The 27,226-nt window shown below is 37.5% G+C and overlaps 1 protein-coding gene across 1 annotated transcript in view; it reads right to left on the bottom strand.

Annotated features, from left to right (window-relative positions):
- The window catches only part of LOC110445573 (kin of IRRE-like protein 2), a 182,160-nt gene that overhangs the window by 27,342 nt on the left and 127,592 nt on the right, over positions 1–27,226 (bottom strand). The window contains exons 2-3 of the mRNA XM_021490240.1: positions 16,901–17,037; positions 7,890–8,103 (exon numbers count right to left, since the gene is read on the bottom strand). Coding sequence (XP_021345915.1) covers positions 7,890–8,103; positions 16,901–17,037 — 351 coding nt within the window. The remainder of the gene's footprint in view (positions 1–7,889; positions 8,104–16,900; positions 17,038–27,226) is intronic.

Here is a 27,226-nt window from a genome sequence, read left to right as displayed (position 1 = left end):
ATGCGTTTTTGTTCACAGTACTTATATTTTACAGTGGCAAGCGTTCATTCTTGTAAGACCTGATCATATGAGTATACTTCATAAAGATACCGTTACTGGTCACAGGGGATCGACTCTGACTTTAATGGCGTATGGAGCTTTTATGGAGCTATGTTGATTCTAACGTTTGAAACCCTCTGTTACCACAATATACATTGTAGCATGATGGCGGTCGACGGCTTACAGAACAAGCTTACGAAATCACAACGACGTTTCATTATAGATAGGGGAGAGATCATTACTACGTTTGTACTAATGTCCACATAGCACTGTCGCCACGGGAAGAGGAAGAGCGTTTGGTTGTCATGGAATAATTGATAAGCAGGATGGTTTTGAATGATTCCTAAACAGATCGATCTTTTTATGACAAGGTAAAATTGGTAACATGCAAGTTACTAATAAATTAGATAACAGCACCGTGTTTTACGGAAGGACACGTTAACGGCAAGTCTCGAAAAAACCACCATATCGACATTTTATATTTGGTGCAGAACTTAATGGCATAATATCACCGCAATGAACAGACCGTAAAGCTGCTTATTCTCGACGTACAAACGGGGCGAAAAGCGGACGTTAAGTAAAATTAACTTTGAACTTCTCCGGTCGGAGGCCATATTTATTTCATTAAACACGCGCTCTCGAGGACGTGCTAAAACGGCGACCACTACAGAGACTCGTGGTCTTGTGATGGCGATGCTGACACGTGATTCACACACTTCCAGTGACAATATCCATCCATATTTAAAATGGTTTTAACAGGCATTTCACAAATATCTGTGATGTTGCTGATGACAGAGATTTCAGGCTAGCAATAACTGTTAAAATGTTCCCGATAACTTTTATAGCACGACTCGCGCTCTATGAACGAAAGGGGGAGGGGACATTGAAGGACCATAAACATGCTTAATATAACCCTGGCCAGCTGAAGTCTCGGATATAGTATGATGTAGTGGATATCTTATATACTCTATTTTCGAACGTAAAATTCATTAATAAAATACAGTGTGAGCATGACATTTGATTAACTATATAACCCCTCCGGCTATGACAGTTAAATTTCTGGAAAGACCGAACATCGCATGAATTATCTTCTATAAGTCCTATAATAATCAAAGCATATATATTTCCACCAAAAGGATATGTTTGTGTAAAAAGAACAACCTACAAAAATTCGACGCATGAGAGCGTACACCTGTCGTTATACACATACGATTGTGTCCTCCCGAGCTCTACTCATCGTGGTTCACCTTAGCACAATCAGGTGTTAACAACACCCGTCAGAAGCACGACAACATTGGCTGCTTATAATACTTGTTTGCTGTTTCAAACAAGCATACTGATGCAAATGTCCCTGACCATAATAGTCAACGATGACCATAGATCGGGTTGTGTCGTAGTGTGTAACCGGAATTAATACGTATAAATATAGTTCTCAGTATTTCAAGACACCGACAAAACGTCATAATTCGGTATTGCATTGTTTCTATTGTGCCAAACGGCCTAAAATACTACTACAAGACCGTAAACGAAAACCAGGGTAAGGAATGAGCCGGGAAAAGCACTCGTTGACATGCGGACGTACTTTGAGTTTATAATCCTGGTCATTCCGAATGATATGTGCCAGGTTCTAGATAAGAGAGGTGTTGTATTTACGTGTAATGAAAAGGTTCATTGCCAAAATGATGTAACAAGAAGCCGTATAAAATATGAGTAGAACTAAGGTTAGGAATTGTTTACGTGACGGTAAGGTACAGTGCATGAACAGAAACATGCTTCACACAAAATTGATAATGAAATTTGAGAAAAAAAACATGAAAAATGAAAACAAAGGATGCCACTATATAGCAGATTAATTCCACGGTGCGCCAGGAATGCAGGGCTTGAGGTACAACTGTAGAATGCCATTCACACTGTGACAATGGAGCGATTGATACAACCTGTTACTTCCCTAATTAAATACTTGTCACTCTCCACGTCCTCTCTGGTGTATGTAACAGAGACATTACTTATTACGGCGTTACCGTGACAACCGTGTCTGTTACAGGATACTTACTAAATATGGTAAATAAGTTCCGTCTTCAATTGGCCTTGGCTGACGATTCCCGCCATATAAATGTGTCTGTGAGATGAACACGGCATGATATATAGGAGCTATATCTATTTTACAGTTATGGTGAATTGAGCACTTGTCACGATGGTTGATTGAATTTTGATCATGGTGAGTCGAGCGTTTATCGCTACGGATGAAACAGTGGTCTGTTTCCGGATTATAACTGACGAAACAGTATACATATAGCTGTGAGTTTCTTTAATTAACAAAATAGTTTGAAAATAAATAACGACTTTTCTTATACCGAAATATACTAGCGGAAAAAAGAAACTGTGCATGCCTAAACTGTGTTATCAAAATAAATGTGTATGACGTAGAACAACAAGGTTTTCAGGGACAATTTATTTGTTATTTATTAACAGTTGCATTCCATTTTCCACGTTATTGAATCAATAAGTTCCGCTCAGGAGTGACGTAAACACAGCAGGGGTCAATTCTGAGTTCACAAAGTTAATACCTCGTATGTCCACCGTTTGCCTGAAAGCAAGCCTGGCAACGTCGACGCATGGAGCCTATTAGACGGTTCAAGAATGTTTGTGGGATGGCATTCCAGATCTGTACCAACGCGGCAGTTAAATCAACCAACGTCGCCGGTTGATTAGGTAATACACGTTATGTGCCCTTCATTTCATCCCAGACGTGTTCAATGGGCGACAGATCGGGGGATACCGCATGGCAGGGCAATACGTCAACGTTCTTCTCGGCCAGAAAGTCCATAGCGACACGAGCTGTGTGTGGCCGGGCGTTGTTCTGCTGTAGCGTAATGTAACGTTGCTGCTCTTGCACGAATGGAACGACGTGGGTCCGGAGGATCTCGTCACGGTAACGTAGCGCGTACAAATTCCCGTCAACAACCACCAGAGGCGTTCTGCCGTTGGCTGTGATGCCGCCCCAAATCATAACGCTGCCTCCGCCGAAAGAACGTCGTTGTACCACACACGCGTCACGGAAACGTTCTCCAATGCGACGATACACTCTGGAACGGCCGTCACTACTATTCAGGTGGACTCGCGACTCGTCCGTTAACAAAATGCCTGCGCAATCCTGTCGAGTAAATCGCAGATGCCTTCTGCACCAGTCCAGACGTGCTACACGATGACGTGGCAGAAGAACTGGGCGGATTGCAGGACGTCACGAAGGGATAGCTCGTTCACGCAATCGGTTCCGTACAGCGATTTCTCAAATGGACAAGCCGAATATGGTTGTCCTGTTGACGTGACATCACACGTGGACGTCCCGCACGAGGTCGATCGCCGACGTGGCCAAACTGTTGATGTCGTCTCTTCAAATCCAAGATTGTGTTTCGATGGACATGAAAACGTGAAGAGACAACGGCTTGGCCCATACCAGTTTCAAGCATACCAATAATCCGGAGGCGGTCTTTTTCGTTGAGCCTCGGCATAGCATTAATCACAAATTAAAACGTTATGATGCTGTTTTTACTGTTCACTGGTCTCAACAGAATGACCCAACAGTTGAAAAATAAACTTTCACTGTCGAATTGGATCTCTTGGACGAGAAAAACGTGCAAACTGGTCAACGCCTATATAGAGAGCAAACTGCACGGGAAAAACTTTCAATGACACACGGATTTGTGTATGTGTCATACTCGGTCATGTGTGTGAATTTTCATGTACATGTATATACAGTTGGTAATACTTGTTCTATAACAATTCTCCGCTAGTATATATGAAAATGGTTAAAATAGATAAAACTAGAAAAACAGGTTACTGGCGCTTTCGCCCATTGATGGGTTTATTAGGCAATTGCCCGATGAACTCATTGTATCGATCACATGGACACTGTTTCATTTATTTGTAAAAAATAGTTATATATTTGCGATTTTTATGCATGATTCGAATTCGTAAAAAAAACTATCATGATGACTTAACTACATACATTTAAGAAAATTTGTAAAATGGAATAATATCTCAAAATACATTGTTACTATAAGCCTTTTTATAGATCTCCTACCACCGAAGACAGTTGTTACAGATCACGTGCCCTAACCTGCTCAGCTAGAGGCCATGCTTTTCATGGAATGTATTGAGCAAACCCACCTTTTGACACATTTTTTCATTCGTCGACACTGGAATTAGCTGTTATTACAACAGCGTGGAATCGCTTAGTTTAACACTTTGAATGGTTTGAGGAGCTCTCGCCCTGTCGACTTACCTTGTAGCAGGGTACTACTCAACAGAAAAGTTCCGTTATTTATAGATTTTCCGTTAGATGTTCAATGCGTAATTATAAACGTAAAAGGAGGGTTACATGTATGATTAGGCCACATAAATTGACGTTTCATTTCCGAAACATTGACTGCTATTCTATTTTACATTTCCAATGTGAGTGACCTAAATTTAAGTGAACATGATATAAAGCAATTTCTTGATATATACACATACTTATTGTTTTAAAAGACAGAAATAGGATTGGAAACCAGTCTTAATTGCTTAAACCATCACTGAAGATCTCAAAAAACATATATCTATACATTGAAACACACACATTAGGGTGCCTAAAGAAATACTAGAAAACGCCATTAGCATGAAAAATATGCCGGTTATTGGAAAGTTGGCGGTAGTGATATCACAAATAAAATGATGTTTAAATCTATGACAAAGGATAATATTGGAACCAAGATCAGGACATGGTTGATATGATGTAGAAATGTACCATTAAGAACTACTTAACCATAAGAATATCGACCCGGTGATTCTGTACATACATGTATGATATAACCAGCCGTTCTATACATGCATCACAGGAAATATACAAGCATATATACAAATGAATTGATTGTCAACTATATTCATAGTACCATATCCTGTAACTAGTAAATACTTTACAGAAGAAATGTGTAATTCTTTGTATTAGAAAATATTCCTTAATTTAAAAAATACATACTAGCTTTGTTTAAGGATTGAAATGCATCTTTTTTAAATACATGATCATTGTATACAGCATTGCCTCGTCCAAACGGAATGGCATGATGCTATTGTATCTTTCCGTGTAATTTCTATTGATTTCCGATACATTTCAAACTGGTTTTTATAAAATGGTGGAACAGCCATTTTGCAGGAACTCGATAGTGACTATTTCCGTCTGTTGACAAACGCCAACCGAAACCATTCGGGAATTTCCGTCACAATTCGTCCCAGATTACTCTGACAGTCTGATGAAAATAGCATATACTGTTTCGATTGGAAAATATTCACGTGTAATAGTTCTTTGTGTTATGTTATTGAGAACGCGGACAATGTTTTATTTAATACTGTTATGTGCAGAGGACAGAACTGGTCTTACTAGAGGTCATTGAGCTGTTTCCTATTGAATACCACATATTTCACGAGTATCGCAGAATATCGATATTTCCGAGTGACGCATCTTATATCAGATATTTCTTATTCAACGGGGATACCGTTAAGTTTAACATTAAAAACCATTTACAACAACAACATCGTTAGTGCATCAAAGTAGTTTGATATTTTATAGCCTCATCTATGGCGCCATATTCTGATGACGTCACACTTGACAACGAGACTGTGCACCAGTTTGAACGATCTACTCAGTACAATCCTACCTTTTTCTACTAATAACTGGTTTGCTTGCAAAGTTTGATCATTTGTGGAGATAAATAAATATCCAAGCATCTGTAGCAAAGACGTCTAAATAATTTGTGAAGGCAGTGAGTTTAAAGAACTGTTTTGATTGGTAAATGCAATAAAGTGATATATTCACACTGTGACAAAAATCACTTTTGATATAAATGTCACAGTGTAAAAGATATGAGTGATATACACATTTTATTAAAATTCAATACCTTATTGGCAAAAAACGTGATAAATTTTTTACTGAGAATGCAGGAAACATACCCGAACACGCGGGAAGACACTATTTAATTGGATAATTGTACAAAACATGAGACATTTTCTGAGTTAAAAAAACATTTCAGATATATTTTGTGAAAGCAAAATACAAATCAACGTTCTGAGGAATGCGTATGTAGGAGGAAGGAAGAGCCAACAGGTGGATGTACCAAAGTGACACTAAGGTGTGTTTCCTAATCAGTGTTTACACTTACATGGTTTCGACCCCCATCGAGCTGCAAAATAAGTTTGAACTCAAGTTATTTATCTACACCTGTTCTGCATGCGCTAATGACCGAACCACTGTGCAAGACCAGGAAAAAACATAAAGATAGAAAATGATAATACATATACATACGAGTCGACATTAAAAAACCCATCAAAACATTTAACATTTTGATGACGATGAAGTTGGCCCATTGATGGATGTTAGGTTACCATGACAATGAAGTTTGCCCACTATATATACATTGTAGCTGATGTAATGTTACCATGACGCTGAAGTTGGCCCATAAATGGATGTTAGGTTACCATGACAATGAAGTTTGCCCGCTATATATACATTGTAGCTGATGTAATGTTACCATGACGATGAAGTTGGCCCGCTTTATATCTTATGTAAGGTTACCATGACGATGAAGTTGGCCCACTAGCGGATGTAAGGTTACCATGACGATGAAGTTGGCCAACTATATAACTGATGTAAGGTCACCATGACGACGAAGATGGCCCGCTTTATATCGTATGTAATGTTACCATGACGATGAAGTTGGCCCGCTTTATATCGTATGTAATGTTACCATGACGATGAAGTTGGCCCACTAGCGGATGTTAGGTTACCATGACGATGAAGTTGGCCAACTATAAAACTGATGTAAGGTCACCATGACGACGAAGATGGCCCACTAGGGGATGTTAGGTTACCATGACGATGAAGTTGGTCCACTAGGAGATTTTAGGTTACCATAATGCCCCGGTCACACATTTATGGATCGTTTTGCGGGATCCACTACGGATGGAAACTCATAGATGACCCCGGAATAGTCTAAATCCGTGGTCCGCTACGGATGCACCACGGTTTTACTACGGATAGGGGCTAGTTGACAACGGGGAGTGATACTGATTGCTACGGTTCGGTACGGTTTAGTACGGAATGACACGTATCACGGCGTATGCACTGCGGATTAACAACGGTTCGCTACGATTTTTGTTCGGGTAGCATGAACTAGAACGGTCTGGCACAGATTAGTACAAAATCGCACGGAGCGCCACGGACCTGTCACGGTAAGCTCGTTCGGGGTAGTACAAGAACGTAGTTCACCGCAACTAACCGTACCGATCCTCGGCGACTTGAGGCCGGAAATGAACTATGAATAAGTTCGGAAAATTACGGTTTAATACGGACTACAACGGATTAGAACGTTCTACTACCGATAAGTAAGGATGTTCTATGGTTGTCTGGATATTCTCAAAAGTTTCCAGGATATACAAGTACTACAACGATTGACCAAGGATACAATACGGACAGCTGCAGACCACTACGGATTGCCACTAATTATGCCGGATCGTATCCGTGGCTATTCCGGCGTCCGACCGTGGATGTGTGACCGGGGCATAACAATCGAGTTGGCCCACTATATAGTTGATGTAATGTTACCATAACGATGAAGTTGGCCAACTTTATAGCTGATGTTAGGTTACCATGACGATGAGGTTGACCCACCGGCTGATGATGCCTAACCTGATGACGATGATGATGTCACACTGGTGAAGGAAACATAACAAATATATCGTTTCATGAGGTTGATCCGTCGGTGACTTTAAAGCACCTAAACCGGCAAAAGGTTGACTTATTGGCGGATGTTACGTACCTAATACGGTGAGGTTGACTCGCTGGCGGATGGTTTTGTCCGAAGAGGCAACCTGACACTCGTACTCGCCCTCGTCGTCCACTGTCACAGGGTGGATGTGCAGGTTCCAGTAATAGGAATCGGATATGTGTTCCACGGCAATGGCATCGTTACTGATGTACAGGAAGCGACCAATCGTGAGGGGCGTCGTGGAGGGTAGTTTCCGCCATACTACCTGTAACAAAGAATGTTCTCTGATTTACAATGTAAGACACTGAAGTTGAGCTCGACGGCTGTAGTAAGTGGTCAGAACGCGATATGCAGTGACACTACTGTCAGAACGCGGTAGTTTGGGAACAGTAACGTCTTTCCTTTGTAAACTATTTTCGTTTACAGATATAATGCACCATATTTTATTATTGATACCATATTTATTTAATTATATTCAATTCGCGCTGTTATTAAAGACGCTGTTTTTATTTTTTTCAATTAAACCGATAATTTGGACTCGCGCAGCGATGTTCTAATATAGTCGTTTTAAACATGTACCGGAGGGTAACGAGCTCTAACTTCGTGAGGATGATATAACTGATTTCTGTGTCATCTTAAACTTGAAATTTGCCATACACGATGTACATTAATTGCGATACAATATTACTGTTGACACTAATATAAGGACAGGGACAGTTAGACAATGGAGAGAAACGTTAATATATGGGTAAGTTGATGTTACTCTGTTGCTCTCTAGATTATATGATACAATTGGTAAATATGAGGTGTTTCGAAAAATAGAGGCGTCCAGAGGTCATAGAAGTAACCTGTATTTAACGATTTTGATATTTAACGCCTTTGCGACGAAAAAAATATACCAACAAAAATGACTCGGAAATATATGTGAATAAAATAAGATGTAGATACAAAAGTACACTTGTAGTGATGGGAATATCTGTAATCCCTATCTAAAATAATCTCGGTCAGACAATACTACCGAAAAGTACAAATGTATTACAATCGCTCAACTTCACAACAACAAAATGTACGTTTGTCATTTATGTAATAATTGAAAAATAGGTTTGAAGAAATCGTGACAAATTGAGAAAGTGACGTAGTCTTTACGACGCATCGTTGCACACGTGTTGTCATCTGCATGTTACAATGATTAAAAACTGCCACCGAAATCAAGATTCCCAACAAGAATACCCGCTTGGCTCCTTCCGTTGTTTATGAAAATATTATTTGACTGGGGACCAATGACATGCTATCGAAACAAACAAGTATTTTATCACATACCTGTTCAATCTTGTTATAGTAATATAAACAATTTTCAGACCATGAAATACAACGTTCTGTATTGCACATGTACAATACGGACTGTTGTATTTACCTACTAGCCGGAACTACTTTTTATGGGAACCCCTTGTCATGGCGAACTGAAAAGTTCCCGGTATTCGCAAAAAATATCAAAGTTCATAAGTCTTTGAATCGATCTCTACCAGATACGGAAGGTATGTGATAAAAGCAAGACCACACACTTGTGTTTTTCTAACGAATCAGAAAGCACGAGTTTATTGCGCGATCGTATATATTCACTCGTGCGCTCCGCGCACTCGTGAATATGTTCGTCCTCTAACTCTAACTCGTGCTTTCTGATTCGTTAGAAGAACAAAAGTGTGTGGTCTTGTATATGTATCTCGCATAAACGATTTCACACCCAGATGACAAATCATACTTAAATTGCAACACCATCTAACTTACTTTTTACGACTACCCAACCCTTTAAAATTTCTCATCCGGGGAGAAATTGTGATAGGAGTGGGCATATTTTCTATTGACACGTACATTTGTAAATACGCTGATGTCTATTCCAGGCAATTTTGATATTTGTCATCATGTCGTCTGAAAAATAGTGGCGTATGACACATCTGAAAATCTGTTATTGTCGACTACACGGGGCACAGTATTACATGTGGCAAAGAAACACGATAATTTGTTCCCCCGAGATAAATCATATTACACGAAGGCGAAGCCCGAGTATTCTTTGTTTCCTCGAGACTAATTGTTTTTCGCGGGGAAACAAAGAATCGTGTTTCCCTACCAGTAGGACAGCAAATAGATTATTATACCAAGATAAATATTAAAACAACAATGAATATTATCATTTATATTCTACTTTATACCACCTACCGGTAGCATGATAGATTCATTATCATAGGTTGTCAGTATGAGAAAAAGTTGAGAACAACTTGAGAAGAACTTGAGAACGGATTTTCCCTTTCTCTATCACTTGGGAACGTATTTTATCAGAAAAGAACGTCTGCTCGCGCCAGATGACGTCCGAAACTGGAAAAAAAGTGTCCACCAAAAGGTGATCCGCGTAAGAAAAAAAAGTCCGTCATAAACATTTCAATACAAAGTTACGGAAAAATATTGAAAGGATAACAACAGCATTTCATGTGTAAATATGCATACGGAAAAGTCAATGACGATAGGATTGTTTTAGAAATATTTATTCTACGTAGTTTAAAGGCTATTTGTTTACGTTTGTCACAGGCGATCGCCATTGAGCTTAGAAGTCATTTGGAAAACATGGTGTTTAAGCGAGTTTTTTTTAAACCACCTGGTGGACTCGAGATGCTATCTACGTGCAAGCGATGAAAAAAATGTTCTGACGACAAACCCAGAAGAAACAGTGTGACAATCTTAAGTAATCAGGTTGACACGAAGGTGTGTAACATATTGCTCATTTTTCGAGACAGACGCCGAATTCAGGAGATAGAAAATATCTTATTTTCCTGTCATGTGATCAGTATAATCCAATCAAATACGCTGTTATATAGATGAGGTATAACAAATAATACTGTTAGTACACTATGTATCGTACAGATACTTAATAAACATCTGTCTCGGTTCACTTTGCACAACATTATTCCCTACAATAGATGTTAATGCGCTGTTTCTTGCATGAGCAATATGGTCTCGTTATAACCTAGTTCAACAAAGTACGACCAATTACCTATTACTGATTGAGACTACTTAAAATCACATATTCCACGAGGAAATTTCATAAAATATGCAGGTTTATAATTGAAAGGTGAAATCGCATCATCGTTTCTTTGAAGTAGAAGTAGATAAGATTGTTTGCTAGAAGATGATGCAACTTTTTACCGGGAAGCAATCTATGCGAAAACGATATCTTGATGAGGATTTTACTTGAATGTGTATGGGGGTCAGGTCTGATTCTCTGTTCTCACCACAATAAATCTTATATATACAGCAAGAGATAAGAGACAAGATTGCGGCAGCATTTGATTCAACACTCAAACGCTGTTAAATTTCTCACGTAAAAAGAAACCAGGACACGGATGAGGGCGATAAGAAGTATTTAAAATAGACATTTTAGTAGATGCCTACATATCGCCTGTATATCTGGGAAGTTCACGAAAGTAGATCGTTCTCAACGTGTTACCAGCACTATTTTTCTTGTTCTAAAACTTCAGCAATTTCTCAATTTGATCTAAGGAATCGTAGATTACGATACATTTAGAAATGCTTTTTCCCAGTTGGAAGTTTTACCATACCGCACACCGAGCTGGTCGGATCCATGTTGATTTGAACAGTAGGATGCAAGTGTTTTTGAATTGATTTAAGTACAGTTCGATCGCAAGCAGATAAAAGTATCATTTCTTTTAAAAATGCTGTAACATGTCTACATCAAGTTCCTTACGTCACCGGATACAATCTGTGATATACATTGTCTGTTCTTTAACAGAGCTAGTCATATGTGTGTTAGTATGAAGACATGGACACGCTTCTTGAAATAATGCAATAATTGTATACCTCATCTACGTATCTATTAGAGTATCTGATTGGATTATATTGGTCACATGACTGGGGAATCACACTTCCCGACCTAATTCCTTCTCACCCTCGTGGAACTTGGAAAATCCCAGGGAAACGAAAACAATAACAAAACAAGTGCGTTAAGCAGGCTAATACGCCTTTGTTATTGCCTCGTTTGACAGTCACTCAGGACTGTTACATGACTCAAATAAGGAAATATGACTGGGGAAACTCGAGCGCTCGAGGAAAAAACCAATGTTGCATTTCCCCGTCATGTGATCAGTATAATCCAATCAGATACGCTGTTATATGAAAGGAATGAAGAATAAAGTGTAAGTATAGGCATAGATCCATGGTACATTTTTTATATTAAATTTTGCGTATTTTATATAATAAATTAACCCAAAACGGATACGGTCATACGCGTACAATGCTTTCATAAATGATACATGAAAACTGTTTAAGACAGCTACAACATCTGTTGTCGCGGTATTATATCATGGACAGACGTGTACATCATTTTCCAAGCGTGACATTTTCTGAGGGCGAGACACCTCAGTATTGAGTGTGCTGTCACAATGAAAACAATTGAAAGACATCAATCAAAAGGCGTCATATCACATTGTATCGTCGGGTTCCTTGCGTTGATTATTATTTCTTTATCAAACAGTACCTTTTTGAATGTGACAAATCAAAATAACCATTTCTCTCTGTTTGGGTAAGATAAAACAAATCCTTCAACCACGCCGAGATGAGCAAATCACAACCCCGGGGTAAGATTATCAAATCAAACCCGAACCTTTTAATACTTAAATAACCGCACTCAACGATCTGTGAAAACTGCATTTTTGTTCTAAATCTCAAGAAATGTCTAGAACAAACATTCAATCACCATTTTTATCGGAGGTTCCTTTATCTAATAACCGGAAAAAACTTGGGATTACACGTAGGCCTGAATGAAAAAAACAAACAAACTTGTTTTAATGAATGCTTCTCGAGCCCTTGTAACGGCACGATTTCTCACCCCGACACGATTTCTCACCCGGGTGAGATATCGTGCAAAGTTGCTGCGTTCGCGACGCGATTTCTCACCCCGACACGATTTCTCACCCGGGTGAGATATCGTGCAAAATTGCTGCGTTCGCGACACGATTTCTCACCCCTGCACGATTTCTCACCCAAGCTCTATATCTCAATTGGAGTATTGTCTGATGTTTTTTCATCCGGGGTGCTTNTTTTTTTTTTTTTTTTTTTTTTTTTTTTTTTTTTTTTTTTACATTGTACAACAATAGCAAAACTGTTTCTCTACATTTTAAAATAACCTTTTCTCTGTTAAAAAACTTTAATCCATACATCAGTTAATTAAGAAGAATTGTTTGTTTTAGGAATTACAATAGCACCAATAGTGAAGCGATAACTCCTTACTGATTATACACGCATTCAGTGAGGTAAAAAAGCGCGAAGAATTTACACTTTATCTCTTGTACATATAGCACTAACGTCATACGAAGTATCTGGGTGTCATACGTCATACGAAGTATCTGGGTTTCATACGAAGTATCTTGGTGTACATCAATTTAATGCAGAACTATTGCACACAGTTTTCGCCTTAGCGAAGTCTTGTTGTGACATGGGCATTGGTAGGAGACACTTTTAACTTTTTTTTTCTATGAAGAATTTTAACTGCACTACTTTGTTAGAAATAGGCATATTTTCAATTTGCCAGAGAAAGAAAATTAATCAAATAAAAATAATAATAATTAAGAGTGATTTGTTATGGCACACTCAAATTATTGTTCTCAGAACCAACAACCAATTAACTCAATTAAAGTATAACAAAATGTGATTCTATAAATAGATGTGTAACCAGACGACGGCTACACGCTTAACTCCGAGAATGTCCATATGTAGTATGTATATTACTACGAATCCGAAATAAGCCTAGAAAATCTACTTATCAACGTGGAATGGGGAGTATAAGCTATTATTTAGATTGTAAAAATCGAATTGATAAAAACACAAAGTCAAATGTTATTTAAAGTCTTTTTTAAAGACTTTCTTTCATTCATTCGACAGTTTACATATGCAACTTGTTTAAACCCCTTGTTTTTTCCGACGTCATCTCTCACTGGTGGAACAGAACGAGTTTCTTTAATCTTGCCTAAGTGTACATAAGATGACGAGATGTTCAATGTACAGCATACCTAATAATGATTGATTGATTTATCTATCAATTCTTCATTCATTCACTTTTGAAATACGCAGAAATCTTAAGATATCATTACATATTAAATGAGATTATGAAAACAACATTGTTGCTCGATTACGTGGTAAGTATCTACACACCTGAAACGCATAGCGTGCAGCATACAGGCACACACACACACACACACGTGCGCGCATATACAAGGTATGTGTGCGCACCTTCTTAAACACAACAAAACGCAATCCAGTTCACCTAACCTGTGAGAGAAATAGCACTTCTTAAATAGCAATACCTGTTTTTTTTATTTATTATTTATTCATTTTCTAATCAGAAGAACTGATTTTGTTTGAATTCCAGTGGAGATATTCGAAACATAGAAACATTTTTTCACCACAATTTGCGCGCGATATACCGTATATAAAGATAATATGTAAGTCATGTCTAACACAAGCCGTAGTCAACAATAATGGCAAGATTCCATCACCAAGATAAAATAAGGACCAAAGAACACGAACTTTTTACACAACATGAGCTTACTAAAGCAAAATTAAAAAAATCAGTTGCTCTGGAAGGGTACATACATATCATTTTCCCCCCATAAATTATAACAATATCTAGTTGTAACAAGGACCATTACGTAAAGCGCCCAAACTAAACCTGTAGTCGCAAATGATGCTTCAAATGATCACAATGCCATAACACATCTGCATAACGAATCTGAACAAAATCAGTCGATCTAAATGTCAACCAACGAGGACCCGATCTAACACGGACATATTGTAAAATAAATTAAATCAACGAAAACCACTGTAGTGTTTGCAGTGACATTGCCCATCTGACATCTTAAGGAAGGTGTAATACAGAATTTCAGGGATACAGGACACTACATAATTTAGACTTTTCAAAAGCTAGGCTGCAACAGCCATTTTGCGGTAGATGTTGACTTTGTTTTTGCCATCTTCAATAACACATTCAAAATATTCATTTTATCAACCAATATTGCAGTTCATAAAACAGAACAGAGATTAGAATAGCCTAGATTTGTCTCAGCAAATGAAAGGCCATGATTTGGGTCTGTTCGGAAAACTTAATATCGAATATCATTAGTTCCTGCACTAATTTTACAAAATTTATAAAAAGAAAAGTCCTAAATATACCACAATCGACAAAAATCATGATACGGGTAATAGGCCTACTACTAACAAGATCTCTCACCCGGGTGAGAAATCGTGTCAGGGTGAGAAATCGTGTCTTTACAGCCCTTCCCCTTCGCACGAACAGAAGTTTTATGAAATTGCTCTCTTGATTTAAACATTGAACAATCAACAGGAAATCCACCCTCTAGTACATGGAGTTTTAATTAGGCCACATTGTATTTACTTTACTGTTGCTAGCTAACTCATAGATAGCTTGATTAAAATAACGAGATATTATTTAGATCTATTTAATGAAAATTGAGTAATTTTCAACGTTATCGACCTTATTTATATTACTTTAGATCTTTAGTTTCTCTATTAAGGATACAGGTTCATGTATCTTACAAAGTGTGTTTCTGTATATCTTTCAATTAGAAATAAAACTCAGTTTTCTGAAATTGGTGTCGCACATTGGAAGATTTGTGAAGTAAAAACGCAACCAATCATCATTAATAAAATATTCTTTGAATAGAAATTATGACAAATGTCTTAAAAATCAAACTAATATACACTGAAAACACCATTTCTATTGTTCCTATTCTTTTATTAACAAGTTATTTGAGATAATAGGTTTTGTATTTGTGATTGAAGTCATTAAGAAATGGCTGATTTACAGGACAATTGTCGACTCTGCCAGACTCAGTAATGACGTATACATATTCTAAACATTCTGTGTATCCAGCGCCTATTCCCTATCTTACATGGTATTTTGGGTCTGTATCAGCTCCGCAGTATGCACAAACTGATTGATAGGCAACGAAGTTGATAAAAAAGAAATATTAGATTGAATTGGAGCAAGTTTAATTTCATTAATACGAATTACCCTTGCGGCATTGAAGAAATTACACTATACATTGTTCTAATTAATGCTAACTGTTGTCGATTGGAGAATTAACAAATAATTTTTTTAAAGTTAGGATTCTTTGAGAATGCAAATGTCATCATTTTCTGAAATTTCAATCTGATCGCCGGAATAATAGGACGCCAATAGAAGAATTCACACCGGCACAGACGTGCCCTTAACGCCAATGATATCGGCCATCATAAAAACAGAAACAGCTTTTCAAACTCCCGAGTGTAGCACTTCCGGCCCAGCCTTAATTGTAAGATCCTTGCTGATTGGCTTATTGGTAACAAACATGCAGGTGGTGATTGGTGCAGGGAGACTGAAATGACTTGTCGAGCTGTACTTGCTCCCTGTGGTGACATCACTGTCGTTATGTTCTGATATATTGGATGTGAATAATTAATTACGACCGAGCAGCTAATGTCCTCTAAAACATGGATTGCAGTAGTTGAAGTCTGTAAAATGGCCTCTGCAATCACGGCCAGGCATGGTGCGGTCGTAAAATCTGTCAGTGATGGAATTGCATAGGTGTACTTATACATTAAGACAACCATACATATTGTTATATCTTTTAAAAAACATTTTATATGGCAATCAATTTCCTTGTGATGAAGCCACAGTGGTTTGCGTCAAAGTGAAAAGGAAAGGCCGAGAGACTAATCTACACAACGTTCATGTAGTCTTGGCATTCTTGTTTCTGTCCATTAGCCGATATATACACTACGTATGTAATATGCTACCAGCGCCTACAAGAAACCGTCTTTGTCGTTGAATTTGTTGTTACAAACGTAACTGTCGACATGTAGGTACAGTACGTGCTACAAACTGACACGGCTACAAGTGTTGTAGAAAGCAATGAATAATACAAACCACTATTGTTATTAGATCGTGATGCTTGACTAAAGTATGTGGGATAGGTAATTGTAAATTGATTCTAACTTACCGTCCGTGTTCCCAGGTTTTCCACCGCACATTCCAGCACGGCCTTATCTCCCGCCATGAACGTTACGTTGGTTTCTGACGTCATGAAATTAGGGACTGGGTAGCGCGAGTTATAGTTGTAGCGCTCTCGCGCAGACACTGCAATAGAGCAAGAAATGTCTCACATGTATAGCCTTAAACATGATGTATTCATATTAGCAAATACGAAACAAGTGTACAGCAGAGCTTGTACTTTGTATTAAAGGTGCCATTTCGTACATATTTCCTGGAACGGGTTTACTAGTACTACATATTGTAACATGCAGACTGTTATTTGTGGAAATAACTTATATTACATCTAATTATTGACCGTAACGTTTTATAATGATACAGATACAAAAGAGAGATAAAAATAAGTGCGTCTTTTAATGGCTATAAGCAGGACCCGTATTCATGAAACCCTTCTCGTGCTCAAGCACGAGCTTTATATTAAAATCGGGTTTCTTGTAACTTGCTCAAATCACGTGATACAGTCTAACGATTCAAGTCAGACGTTCACAGTGATCATGGTATCTGGCTTTAAGTCTCTCAAAAATCATTCCGCCATAATTATGGACAAAATCTTATTTTTTCAGTAATTTATCGTCAAGCAATTGGGCTTGAGCACAGAATCTGTGTTTGAGCATGGGAACGATTTCATACATACGCCCCCGATCGTACAACAACGTAGGCTCTTCCGTTGGTACACCTGTGTCAACATCAATCTATTTATCAATGGAAGGTTATACCGGAGTTACGAGCACCTAGGCGATGCATTATGAAGCACTCGAGTGAGTGCAGTCCATATTTGTTCTGAATATTTAAGAAATTAACAGACTTGTTTTTTGGGATATACGGTATATATATAGAAATCAAATGTGTGCATTTTATGCATAAACCGCTAAACAGTGTGCAGTTTGTGCATAAACCGCTAATCTGTGTGCAATTAGCATGACTTTGCGAAGCGGTTTGTCATGGTTTATGCACAAAGGTGCTCACAGTTTTTTCGGTATATACCGTATGACCCCGAACATAATATTGGTTAACCCTGAAATTTGATTGAAAAAGATACACAACACTTTTTTTTTAATATAACATATGAATATTCATTTATTTATGATAAAAGCAAACTCATTTTGCACAAAACACAACATTGCGCATTAAGTTCTTTCCAAAGAAACTTCCACCAGTTAGAATTTCAAATACCGCGCCAACCATTTTGCGTTGTCTTTTTTATGAGGTTATACAATATAATCTGAAATAAGTCTAGCATTGGGGGGAATAGATGGAATTTAATTATACGATAATAATTAAAAATGATAATAAGAGTTTACGCAACGAGATGCTTGCGTTTGATCATACGTGATATGTTTACTGAAGTTTAAACGACACAGTGAGTCCCCATAGTAACCGCCCTTCCTTAATTTTGCTCAAAAAGTTATACTGTTTACCACACTTTCGTGAAAACACTCCTACAGTAACACTATACCATACTTCCCTGAAAACACTCCTACAGTTACACTATACCAAACTTCCGTGTTATTACTCCTACAGTTACACAATTCCAAACTTCCGTGTTATTACTCCTACAGTTACACTATACCACACTTCCGTGTTATTACTTCTACAGTTACCCCCAACCTTGCTATTGCAATGACATTACTTTTCCGAACACGAGATAAATCGCTTTTCCTCTATTCCTAGAGGTACATTTCTGGAGTACATTTCTGAGGAACTTAACATATCTTAATTTACCAAGATCGAATTCATTTTGGATTACAACCCATTAACTATCAGATATTGTCAATCAAGCTAATAGTTACGTGTAGGTAGCTGTCGTATTTTGAGGAAACACATGCACGCCTCTACGTACCAATATCACCAACAGTTCGCAATCAAATTAAAACAACACATTATCCCAGTATTCATTTTTAAATTGAATACATTTTTTTTCAACTAATTGTCAAAATTAATTGGTATTTATGTCGTGCACATGTCCTTTACCAGTTTCCCGCCAATTTATAGCCAATATCCTACCGTCCGCATGATTTCACTAATTGAAATATCGTTGCTCAAGTTTAATTTCAATTGGATTAAATTGCAGTTTCCGGAATTAATGACTACGTTTTTTGGATAATTTATTGGGATTTCTTTGTTTGGAGGTGCAGATCACAAATGAACTAACACACATTGGCAGTCTGCCAAGGTCGTATGCTGCAGAAAGGCAGGTACCATCAACCTGGACATAAAATTGTAGTTTGAACTCGTATAGCATTCAGACGAGTGCGACGTCAACATAGAGGAGGCATTTTTCCACCAGAACAATCACCAATACAAACATTTTTGTATAAGTTTACTTGTAATTAATATTTTCATATTACTCTAAATATTTTGCACTTGCATTAAAAAGAACAAAATCTGAAACAATAAAGTATCCTTTCATAAACATGAAATTAAAATAAGAAGCTGTGACTGCTTGAATTTTCATACTACAGGATTATCGTTTTTCTTTAAAAAAAACCCACATGTAGTCGTTACAAATATTGGATTCGATTTATTAGTTGTCTTTAGAAATCAAACTTGGTAAACAACATGCATTTATTCCTAAAAGATGACCAAGTTAATTTTCAGCCAAAATCTTATTGGTTCTTACGGATAAAGGTTAACATGACTTGTCGAACAGGTCGAGCACCTGTTGGTCTAGCCTTGCTATCAATGTCGACAGATTAATCTGATTCGATATGACAGCCGGACACTGCCAGTGTGTGTTCAGAACTCTGTGATACATCACTGCACTAGCTGATCTGTTACAATGACAGCAAAATTGTAGGAATCTAGAAAATCGTTTTGATTCATAACCGATAAAGGAAATGCATGTTGTGGAATTCGTCCTATTTTTATTTTACTTTCAGCTCAATAAGGCGTTAACAAAATACATGGTGATATCACATTCGTACAGTCTGTGTCATTAAAACAATCTCGTGTTTTAAATTAATAGAAGCGCCAGTTTATTTCTTTGGGTGAAATCAAATTATTTTTACATCAATAATTCTATTCTCTTTCTCTCTCGTCAACCTGGTATTAAGCTAAAATGAGGGAGGCTACCATACTCAAAGATATATATGTTTCGATAAATTCCTTTATTTATATATAACATTACATTAAACAATGTATTCCATAACCAGCACAGAGAGCTTATTTTCTATGAAGTAATTAAACTCACTCCATAAACTATGACATATTTAAACAGCCCTCCTCATAGCGGAGCGATCATTTAAACAGCAGTCTGGCATAAACTATAGAGCAAAATTAAACAGTTCTCCCCATAGAGGAGCAATCATTTAAACAGCGCTCCGCATAAACTATAGAACAAAATTAAACAGTTCTCCCCATAGAGGAGCGATCATTTAAACAGCGCTCCGCATAAACTATAGAACAAAATTAAACAGTTCTCCCCATAGAGGAGCAATCATTTAAACAGCGCTCCGCATAAACTATAGAGCAAAATTAAACAGTTCTCCCCATAGAGGAGCGATCATTTAAAGAACGCTCCGAGTAGATTGTAGGAAATATTAAAATGTTTTTCCATTGGAAATAGGTTGAAAACATAAGCATAACACGTTTTTCTGTGTTCAGCCATACTGTTTTCCCCACGTGTTTTCACACCTTTCTAGACGGGATCGACCACCAGCTGGACACCTTAAACATGACAACAAAGCAAACCTTCTGTAATATCATCGACGTTCGGCTCGGCCACTTCATTCGTATTCTTTAATGATCCCCATTTACAATTAATTACTTGTAAGACGTCACTTTCTATGTACATTGTTCTGTCGGGATAACTGGAATGGTGTTACCTCTTCTCAACCATAACCACGTGATTTTGTTAGCTGACACTAATTGGTTCAGATACTGTCAGAACTAAGTTGTCAGTGCAGTCACATATCACGTTTACCGTAGGTCACGTGTCAACAATAGCAAAGGCTTCCGTCCGATATCATTGTCATATGTGCACGATATCACTGTCATAGGTTACGGCATTCATGCCAGTCATAGGCCATCGATATCATTGTAATATGTCAACAATTTCATTGTGAAAGGCCACCGATCTCGCTGTCATAGATATTGTAGATCATCATACATTTGTATCAGTGTCATCAATTGTTGATTATGAAAGCACAAGTATTGACATCACCTGCAGTTGACTTAGATTATACAAGGCGGGTGTCGTCGATGACGTTAAAGACGCTTACCCTTCTGAAACACCTGGTCTCCATATTGAACTTTTTCAATCGTATAATATAAATCCTTATAAATCTTCCCGTTGTTCCTATTTCGGCGTAGTTTTATCAATATTGAGTTCAAAATATAGTTCTGTTAACACTTCGGTTCTTCCTTATTTTGATTTTTTGTTTGTTTTTGTTTTTTGTTTAATTGACTGTAAAGCACAATGTAAGAGTAGCGAAGATATACATTATAGTAACAAGAGTTTTGACTATGCCGTAGAATTAGTATAAGACTTTGAAGTGCGATTTTTGACGGATTCTAGTTTGTAGTTCGTTTAGTACAGTGTAGTGATGTATTCACTGTAAAGTCAGAGTAACAAACTATTTGACTTTTATTTATTTCGTAGCCTTTGATTTCGAGGCTGGTGTCAGACTTGTACGAATGTATTGTGTCAGAAACCCATCAACACAAACCCGAATTCCATAATTCAAATAATAGCAATTTATTGAAAAAAATATTGGCAGAACAAATTTGTTATCGAGGCTGTTCATGTCTAAATGTATTAGTACTATAACTCAGTGATGCGTCGAACATTGCAATGCTTTGTCATGAATACAGATGATTTTCGGCTTCAAAAACATTTTATATTGCCTAACCCACTCTGATGAAAAAGTCAATCTGGCATAATTTCACATAGAAATGGACAAACCCAGTTCAATGTCTCGGTAGAGAGCGTGAACTCCTGTTCCTGCTCTCAACATCTTCCTGTTACCTCGTCGCCAAGTCTTCATTTGCTTTGGCCAGGTTTGGCTTCATGGAGGGAACAGTGACGCGCTCATGTGGCTGGTACGGTAGCGAAAACGCCAGGTGGACCATCAATGTAGCCAATGTTAAGTAAGGCAGATATTACACTGTGACTTCCATCTGTACGATTTTGCTCTCTACAATCATCGTTTTGATACAGAATGTTATTACCAAATCTATAAACTTTTATTCGAAGTAGATTTCTTAAAATTTTGAATACAACTTACTCTGCACTTTATTTTTGCCTCGCATTCGGTGCATCTGATTTACCGGACTCGTACTCGCTGGTGGCGCCAAACAATTTGTCAAATAAAACTAGCATGTAATCGCAAAACTACTTATTTTTGCGCTAGAAGCCGCTGTACTATGTATATAACGTCACTTTTGGGACAGAAACAATGGTATGCTATATTCTATAAGTATGACGAGGCCAAGGAAGGGTAACGTGCGCTCCTCACTTACGTATTTGAACAGTACGAGGCTAGCCCCCTTGACGCACCCCACACTCGGTCCATCATTGTCGAGGGTTACTGGGAGGGGAGACAGCTACGCACGGGGCACGGAGTGCGATAGGATAATTATAATTCCAAACCATGAATGAAGAGATAATGCTGTCATTTTATGTTTATGGTAGACTCGTCACCCTGGGACTTCATGTCAGATGTACACCTCTCACACCGGAGAATTAGACAAGATTTACGTAAAACAGAATAGTTTGTGAAGATTGCTGTATGCGTTACATCCAGAATCAGACATGTTTTTGAAGTGTATTGGAATCGTAATCTGTTTGGTATAAGAATAAGTTTATGTCCCGGCCATGTTTTTGTCTAACCACATGCTAATGTAAGATTTCCAGTAATGTCTCATTACATGTTATCATAAATATTTCGCATTTTGTGTTGGTCTATATGCTACATTGTACATGAACATTTGTAAACTGTTCACATGTACCGTGTACTTTTATTTTTGAAATAGCATTCAACATTTCCCTATGGTAAATAAAGAGCCAAAATGTCCAAGTGAGAAATATTAAAATGTTCAATTGCACAAGTTTTCAACGGCATTATGTTCTATAAGTAGAATATCAAATTATACACGAACGAACCATGATCAAAATGTACAACTGGGTGGACACAGACCAAGGACATGACACACGCAGCCACCGTACTAGACTGTATGGCCGATCGAGGTTGGCTTACTACTTAGTTACCGTTTTACCGACCGTCAGATTCAACACTTAAAACCTATTTTTCATATGTGGTCAACGTTAATCTGTGGCCAATAACGTACCATTTACTATAATTACTTAATATTGTAACATTTATTATAACATTGTAACATTTACTATAAAATTGATTGTAACATTTATTATAATTCTGAAATATCTACTTTAATATTGTTTATGTGACCTTTACCAAGACAATGTATCATTCACTAAGACATTGCAACATACATGTATACTATAAGATTGTAACATTTACTATAACATTGTAACATTTACTATGATATTGTAACATTTACTATAGCATTGTGACATTTACCCTAACATTGTGACATTTACTATAACATTGTGACATTTACTATAACATTGTGACATTTACTATAAATAACATTGTGACATTTACTATAACATTGTGACATTTACCATAACATCGTACCAGTTACCATATATCATTTTCTCAGTGTAAATCTTTTATATTCGAGATTATTTTATCTTCTTAAAGCAGTGAAGACAACGTTCATGTATATATGCATGTGTATGTAACTATCATAATCTATGGTCTATTGGCAACAAAATCAACAATTAGAAACAGTTGAATTTTGCAAGGAAAATCGGTACTCAACACAAATGATACCTATATACAAAATGAGATGAAATCGGCAGATAACGCGATACATGTACATACATAAGGATATAATCCTAGGAAGTGTGCACGTGAGATTTCCCGCCACTGATGCTAAGAATGTTGCCCGGCGTGGTGTCTATACGGCTCAACCCGGGGGCGAGCGACTGTGTATGATCTTATTTGATAGTTCACTTACTTATGATAAAGTATTCATTATATATAAACGTGTTGAGCGTTTGTTGTTTAATTTACTGTTTTCCTTGCTGATTATTTACACAAACTACTTGGTATACACAACAAACACTTCGTAATGGGCACCCATTGGAACCTGTTAAATAACATCAACACAGGCATACACACTAACAAATCCTTATCAACGCTCTGAAAAGGCTAATTAGGCACCCGTTAAATACGGTAACAAGCTGTTACCGACTTCAGCTTCACAGTAAACAAATATTGCTTCATACTACTACCCTTTTGATTCCGAAAGTAGGCTAGAAGCGAATATTTAGTTTTCATGAACATTTTTGTAAAGTGACATACATTGTACCATACGAAATATGTCAATGTTTTGATTTCACTCTAGAATGATGTAGATAAACTGTGTATACGCCCTTTTTCGATATACAATATACACTACGGTCAAATTAATACAGGTTACGCAAGTAAACGTGATACTGCAGTGATTGCTATTACGTTATCGCTAAGGATCATAAAATGAGCAGACAACCGCCATAATGCATTGCTGTTCGTGCGTAAAGCTATAGTTTTTTCCTGTTTACGTTGTAAATTTTCATAAGAATACCCAAGAATCATTTTGCATCAGTTTTTTGCACTTGTTTTAATTTGTACCTGAATTAGTTTTCATCTGTTGTGTTTTACATTTGTTTCATTTTCCAACAACATGTATTTTATTTTGCTCCTATGGTTTTAGATGTATTTTAAGAAATCAGGTACGTTCCCTTGATAGTTTCTGTACGTTTGCGGAGTCTAAAACTTGACGAGTATCTAGTATTGATAGGTACGGTATATTTATACAGTTCCAGTCTTGTAGACACTGATGTAATTTCGAGATCTAATGAAGTAACCGGTGCTTGGAAAGTGCTGGTACTATTATGTTGTGTGCACTTCTTGTTCTGTACTCTTAACTGTACTTTATGGTCAATGAAGACTCCTGTCTGTTGCTTTCCGGTGTATACTAACAATTGAGAGATACTCTCCGACATTGAATAGACATATATGTATATTTTACATGGTAATCACAAATTGAAATCGATTAATACCTCATATCATTTTCCCCCAATTGCTGGAGACGATGGCGATTGGAGAGGACCTTCAGTCACGTGTTCAATTGTTGTTTCTCTATCCGCCTAACATATTTCTTTATAAAATGATTGGATTTTAATACGTTCACTAGCAATATCCTTCCTTAATTTAAATTAAATGTATTCATTTGAATGCTTTTTTATGGCTGGCAGAACACTCAGCATCGTCTCCCTCATTTGGAGCCTCTATGTTGTTACGTCCGATTACAACTCCGACAAAAAAGTTCATATCCCAAAGGATGTCCTTGGCGTAATATCGGCTCCTCAGTCGTAGTGGATTGCTTCCGCGCATGCGAATAAAAACCGACTCTCCCTTGGGAGGTGACAGTAATATCACTTGTACTGTTAAAATAATACCATTCAATAAAATACAGACTGATAATCTGATCACATACTTTAAATACTTACTGTATATAAATAAACATGACTTGCAACCTCAGTAGTCTCGGGGAAAAAAATAATTTCGAATAAAGCTGAAATATATCATGTAAGAAGCTGATTGAATTGCACGCCATTGACAAGTCAAGCTGGATGTGACCACGATACAACCTGTTACCTCGGTCCGTGGGCGAGATCCGGGCGATACCGTGATAATGTAGGTTGTGGTGATATTACAGTGTTGAGTGTTTAGGTCCCAAACAAACGTACGTTCATGTACATTTCCTATCTATTAGATATCACGCATATGCATTCTTTTGATCGTTACATTCCTTTGCGGTAACTCTACAAATGCTGCGTTTTTAGGTAGATATGTAGTAAGTATATAAACGTGTTATGTGCTGTCTGTATACTCACTCTTTTCCTACTGTATTAATACAGCTCATTAATCGGCTTGCGTAATTTGATTGATATTCCTGGACTGGAGAAATGCTCTTAAGTACTAAAGTATATTTCTTATTTTAGCTATGATAACGCCCATGATTTCTATTACTTAGATGTCTGCATAAAACTGTTTTATCTAGTGGCAAGTCCGCTAACGATGTAGAAAGGATGCTTTACAACGCTGACGACACTTTACGACACTCATTACCGGCGTCCCTCTCAGCCCCTTTATGGGCCCCAGCAAGTCCTGCGCACAAATATACTCAGGCACGTGAGCTATACATGAAATACATCGTGCATACGTCACACACACATTGTAGTAAGCCTTTTATTCTTAATCTGTGTAAAGTGAAAATCCGTCACATATCTGCAATGTACCAATAGAAATATCAGCACGCCAAAGTTGTGATATACATACATTGTGCGGTGCTTGATACATGTGTATGGGCCGACCTATGGATTCTTGCACTATCTTGGTTAAATGTATATCAAGTTCAAAAGAAGACTTGGTGTGATATCTAAAATGTAATGTTTCATTTCCTAAAGTATACCATATCAAAAGACTGATATAAGCTAATAAAATAAACCCAAAGTATATTTGTGTTTACAACAGTTGCGAATCCGAAGTAAACCGGAAGTGACGTGTAAAACGATCGCACACAATATTTTGAAAACCGCGCTGGGCAGATGTATCCGACTGGAATTATTTTTAAAGGTATTTTATTTAACAATCATACCATACAGTTGTAGCACGCATACAGTTTTAGAGAGATGTGTTGTTATACATTCCTCTCGTTGGTATTTTTAGTAATGTCGGATTCCTAAATACGGCCGGATACAGCCATTTTGCAGCCTCTCAGGTACATGTAGGCCAGGGCGTAGCCACATTCAGGGGTTTGGTTTAACTCGTGAGCAACTCTCATGCCAAATAACATTTAAAGTTACAAATTATCAGCTGAGCGGAGACAACTCTGCCAGAACTTGCCTTCATCACATCGATCCACTGGGCTGATAAAGTACGACAGATCAATGAATAGCTCAAAGGGTGGCTGTCAAATCTCGGTGCTTGATTACAATGATTTACGACATAGCTGTCTTTTTAAAATATGCAATTCGCCGTATATTTTACTTCTTTTAATAAATTTGAAAGCCTTATCAGAAATCATGAACACTATTCATAAATCATATGTGAATGAGGTTGGTGAATTTTGACTGCATCAAACGACACGAAACAGTAACACACAGCTAGCCGTACTCTTCATATGTAAGAATTAAAGTCTGTTT

Source organism: Mizuhopecten yessoensis, unplaced genomic scaffold (genome assembly GCF_002113885.1).
Source record: "Mizuhopecten yessoensis strain PY_sf001 unplaced genomic scaffold, ASM211388v2 scaffold2329, whole genome shotgun sequence".
NCBI lineage: Eukaryota > Metazoa > Mollusca > Bivalvia > Pectinida > Pectinidae > Mizuhopecten > Mizuhopecten yessoensis.
This window is presented reverse-complemented; position numbering and strand designations above follow the sequence as displayed.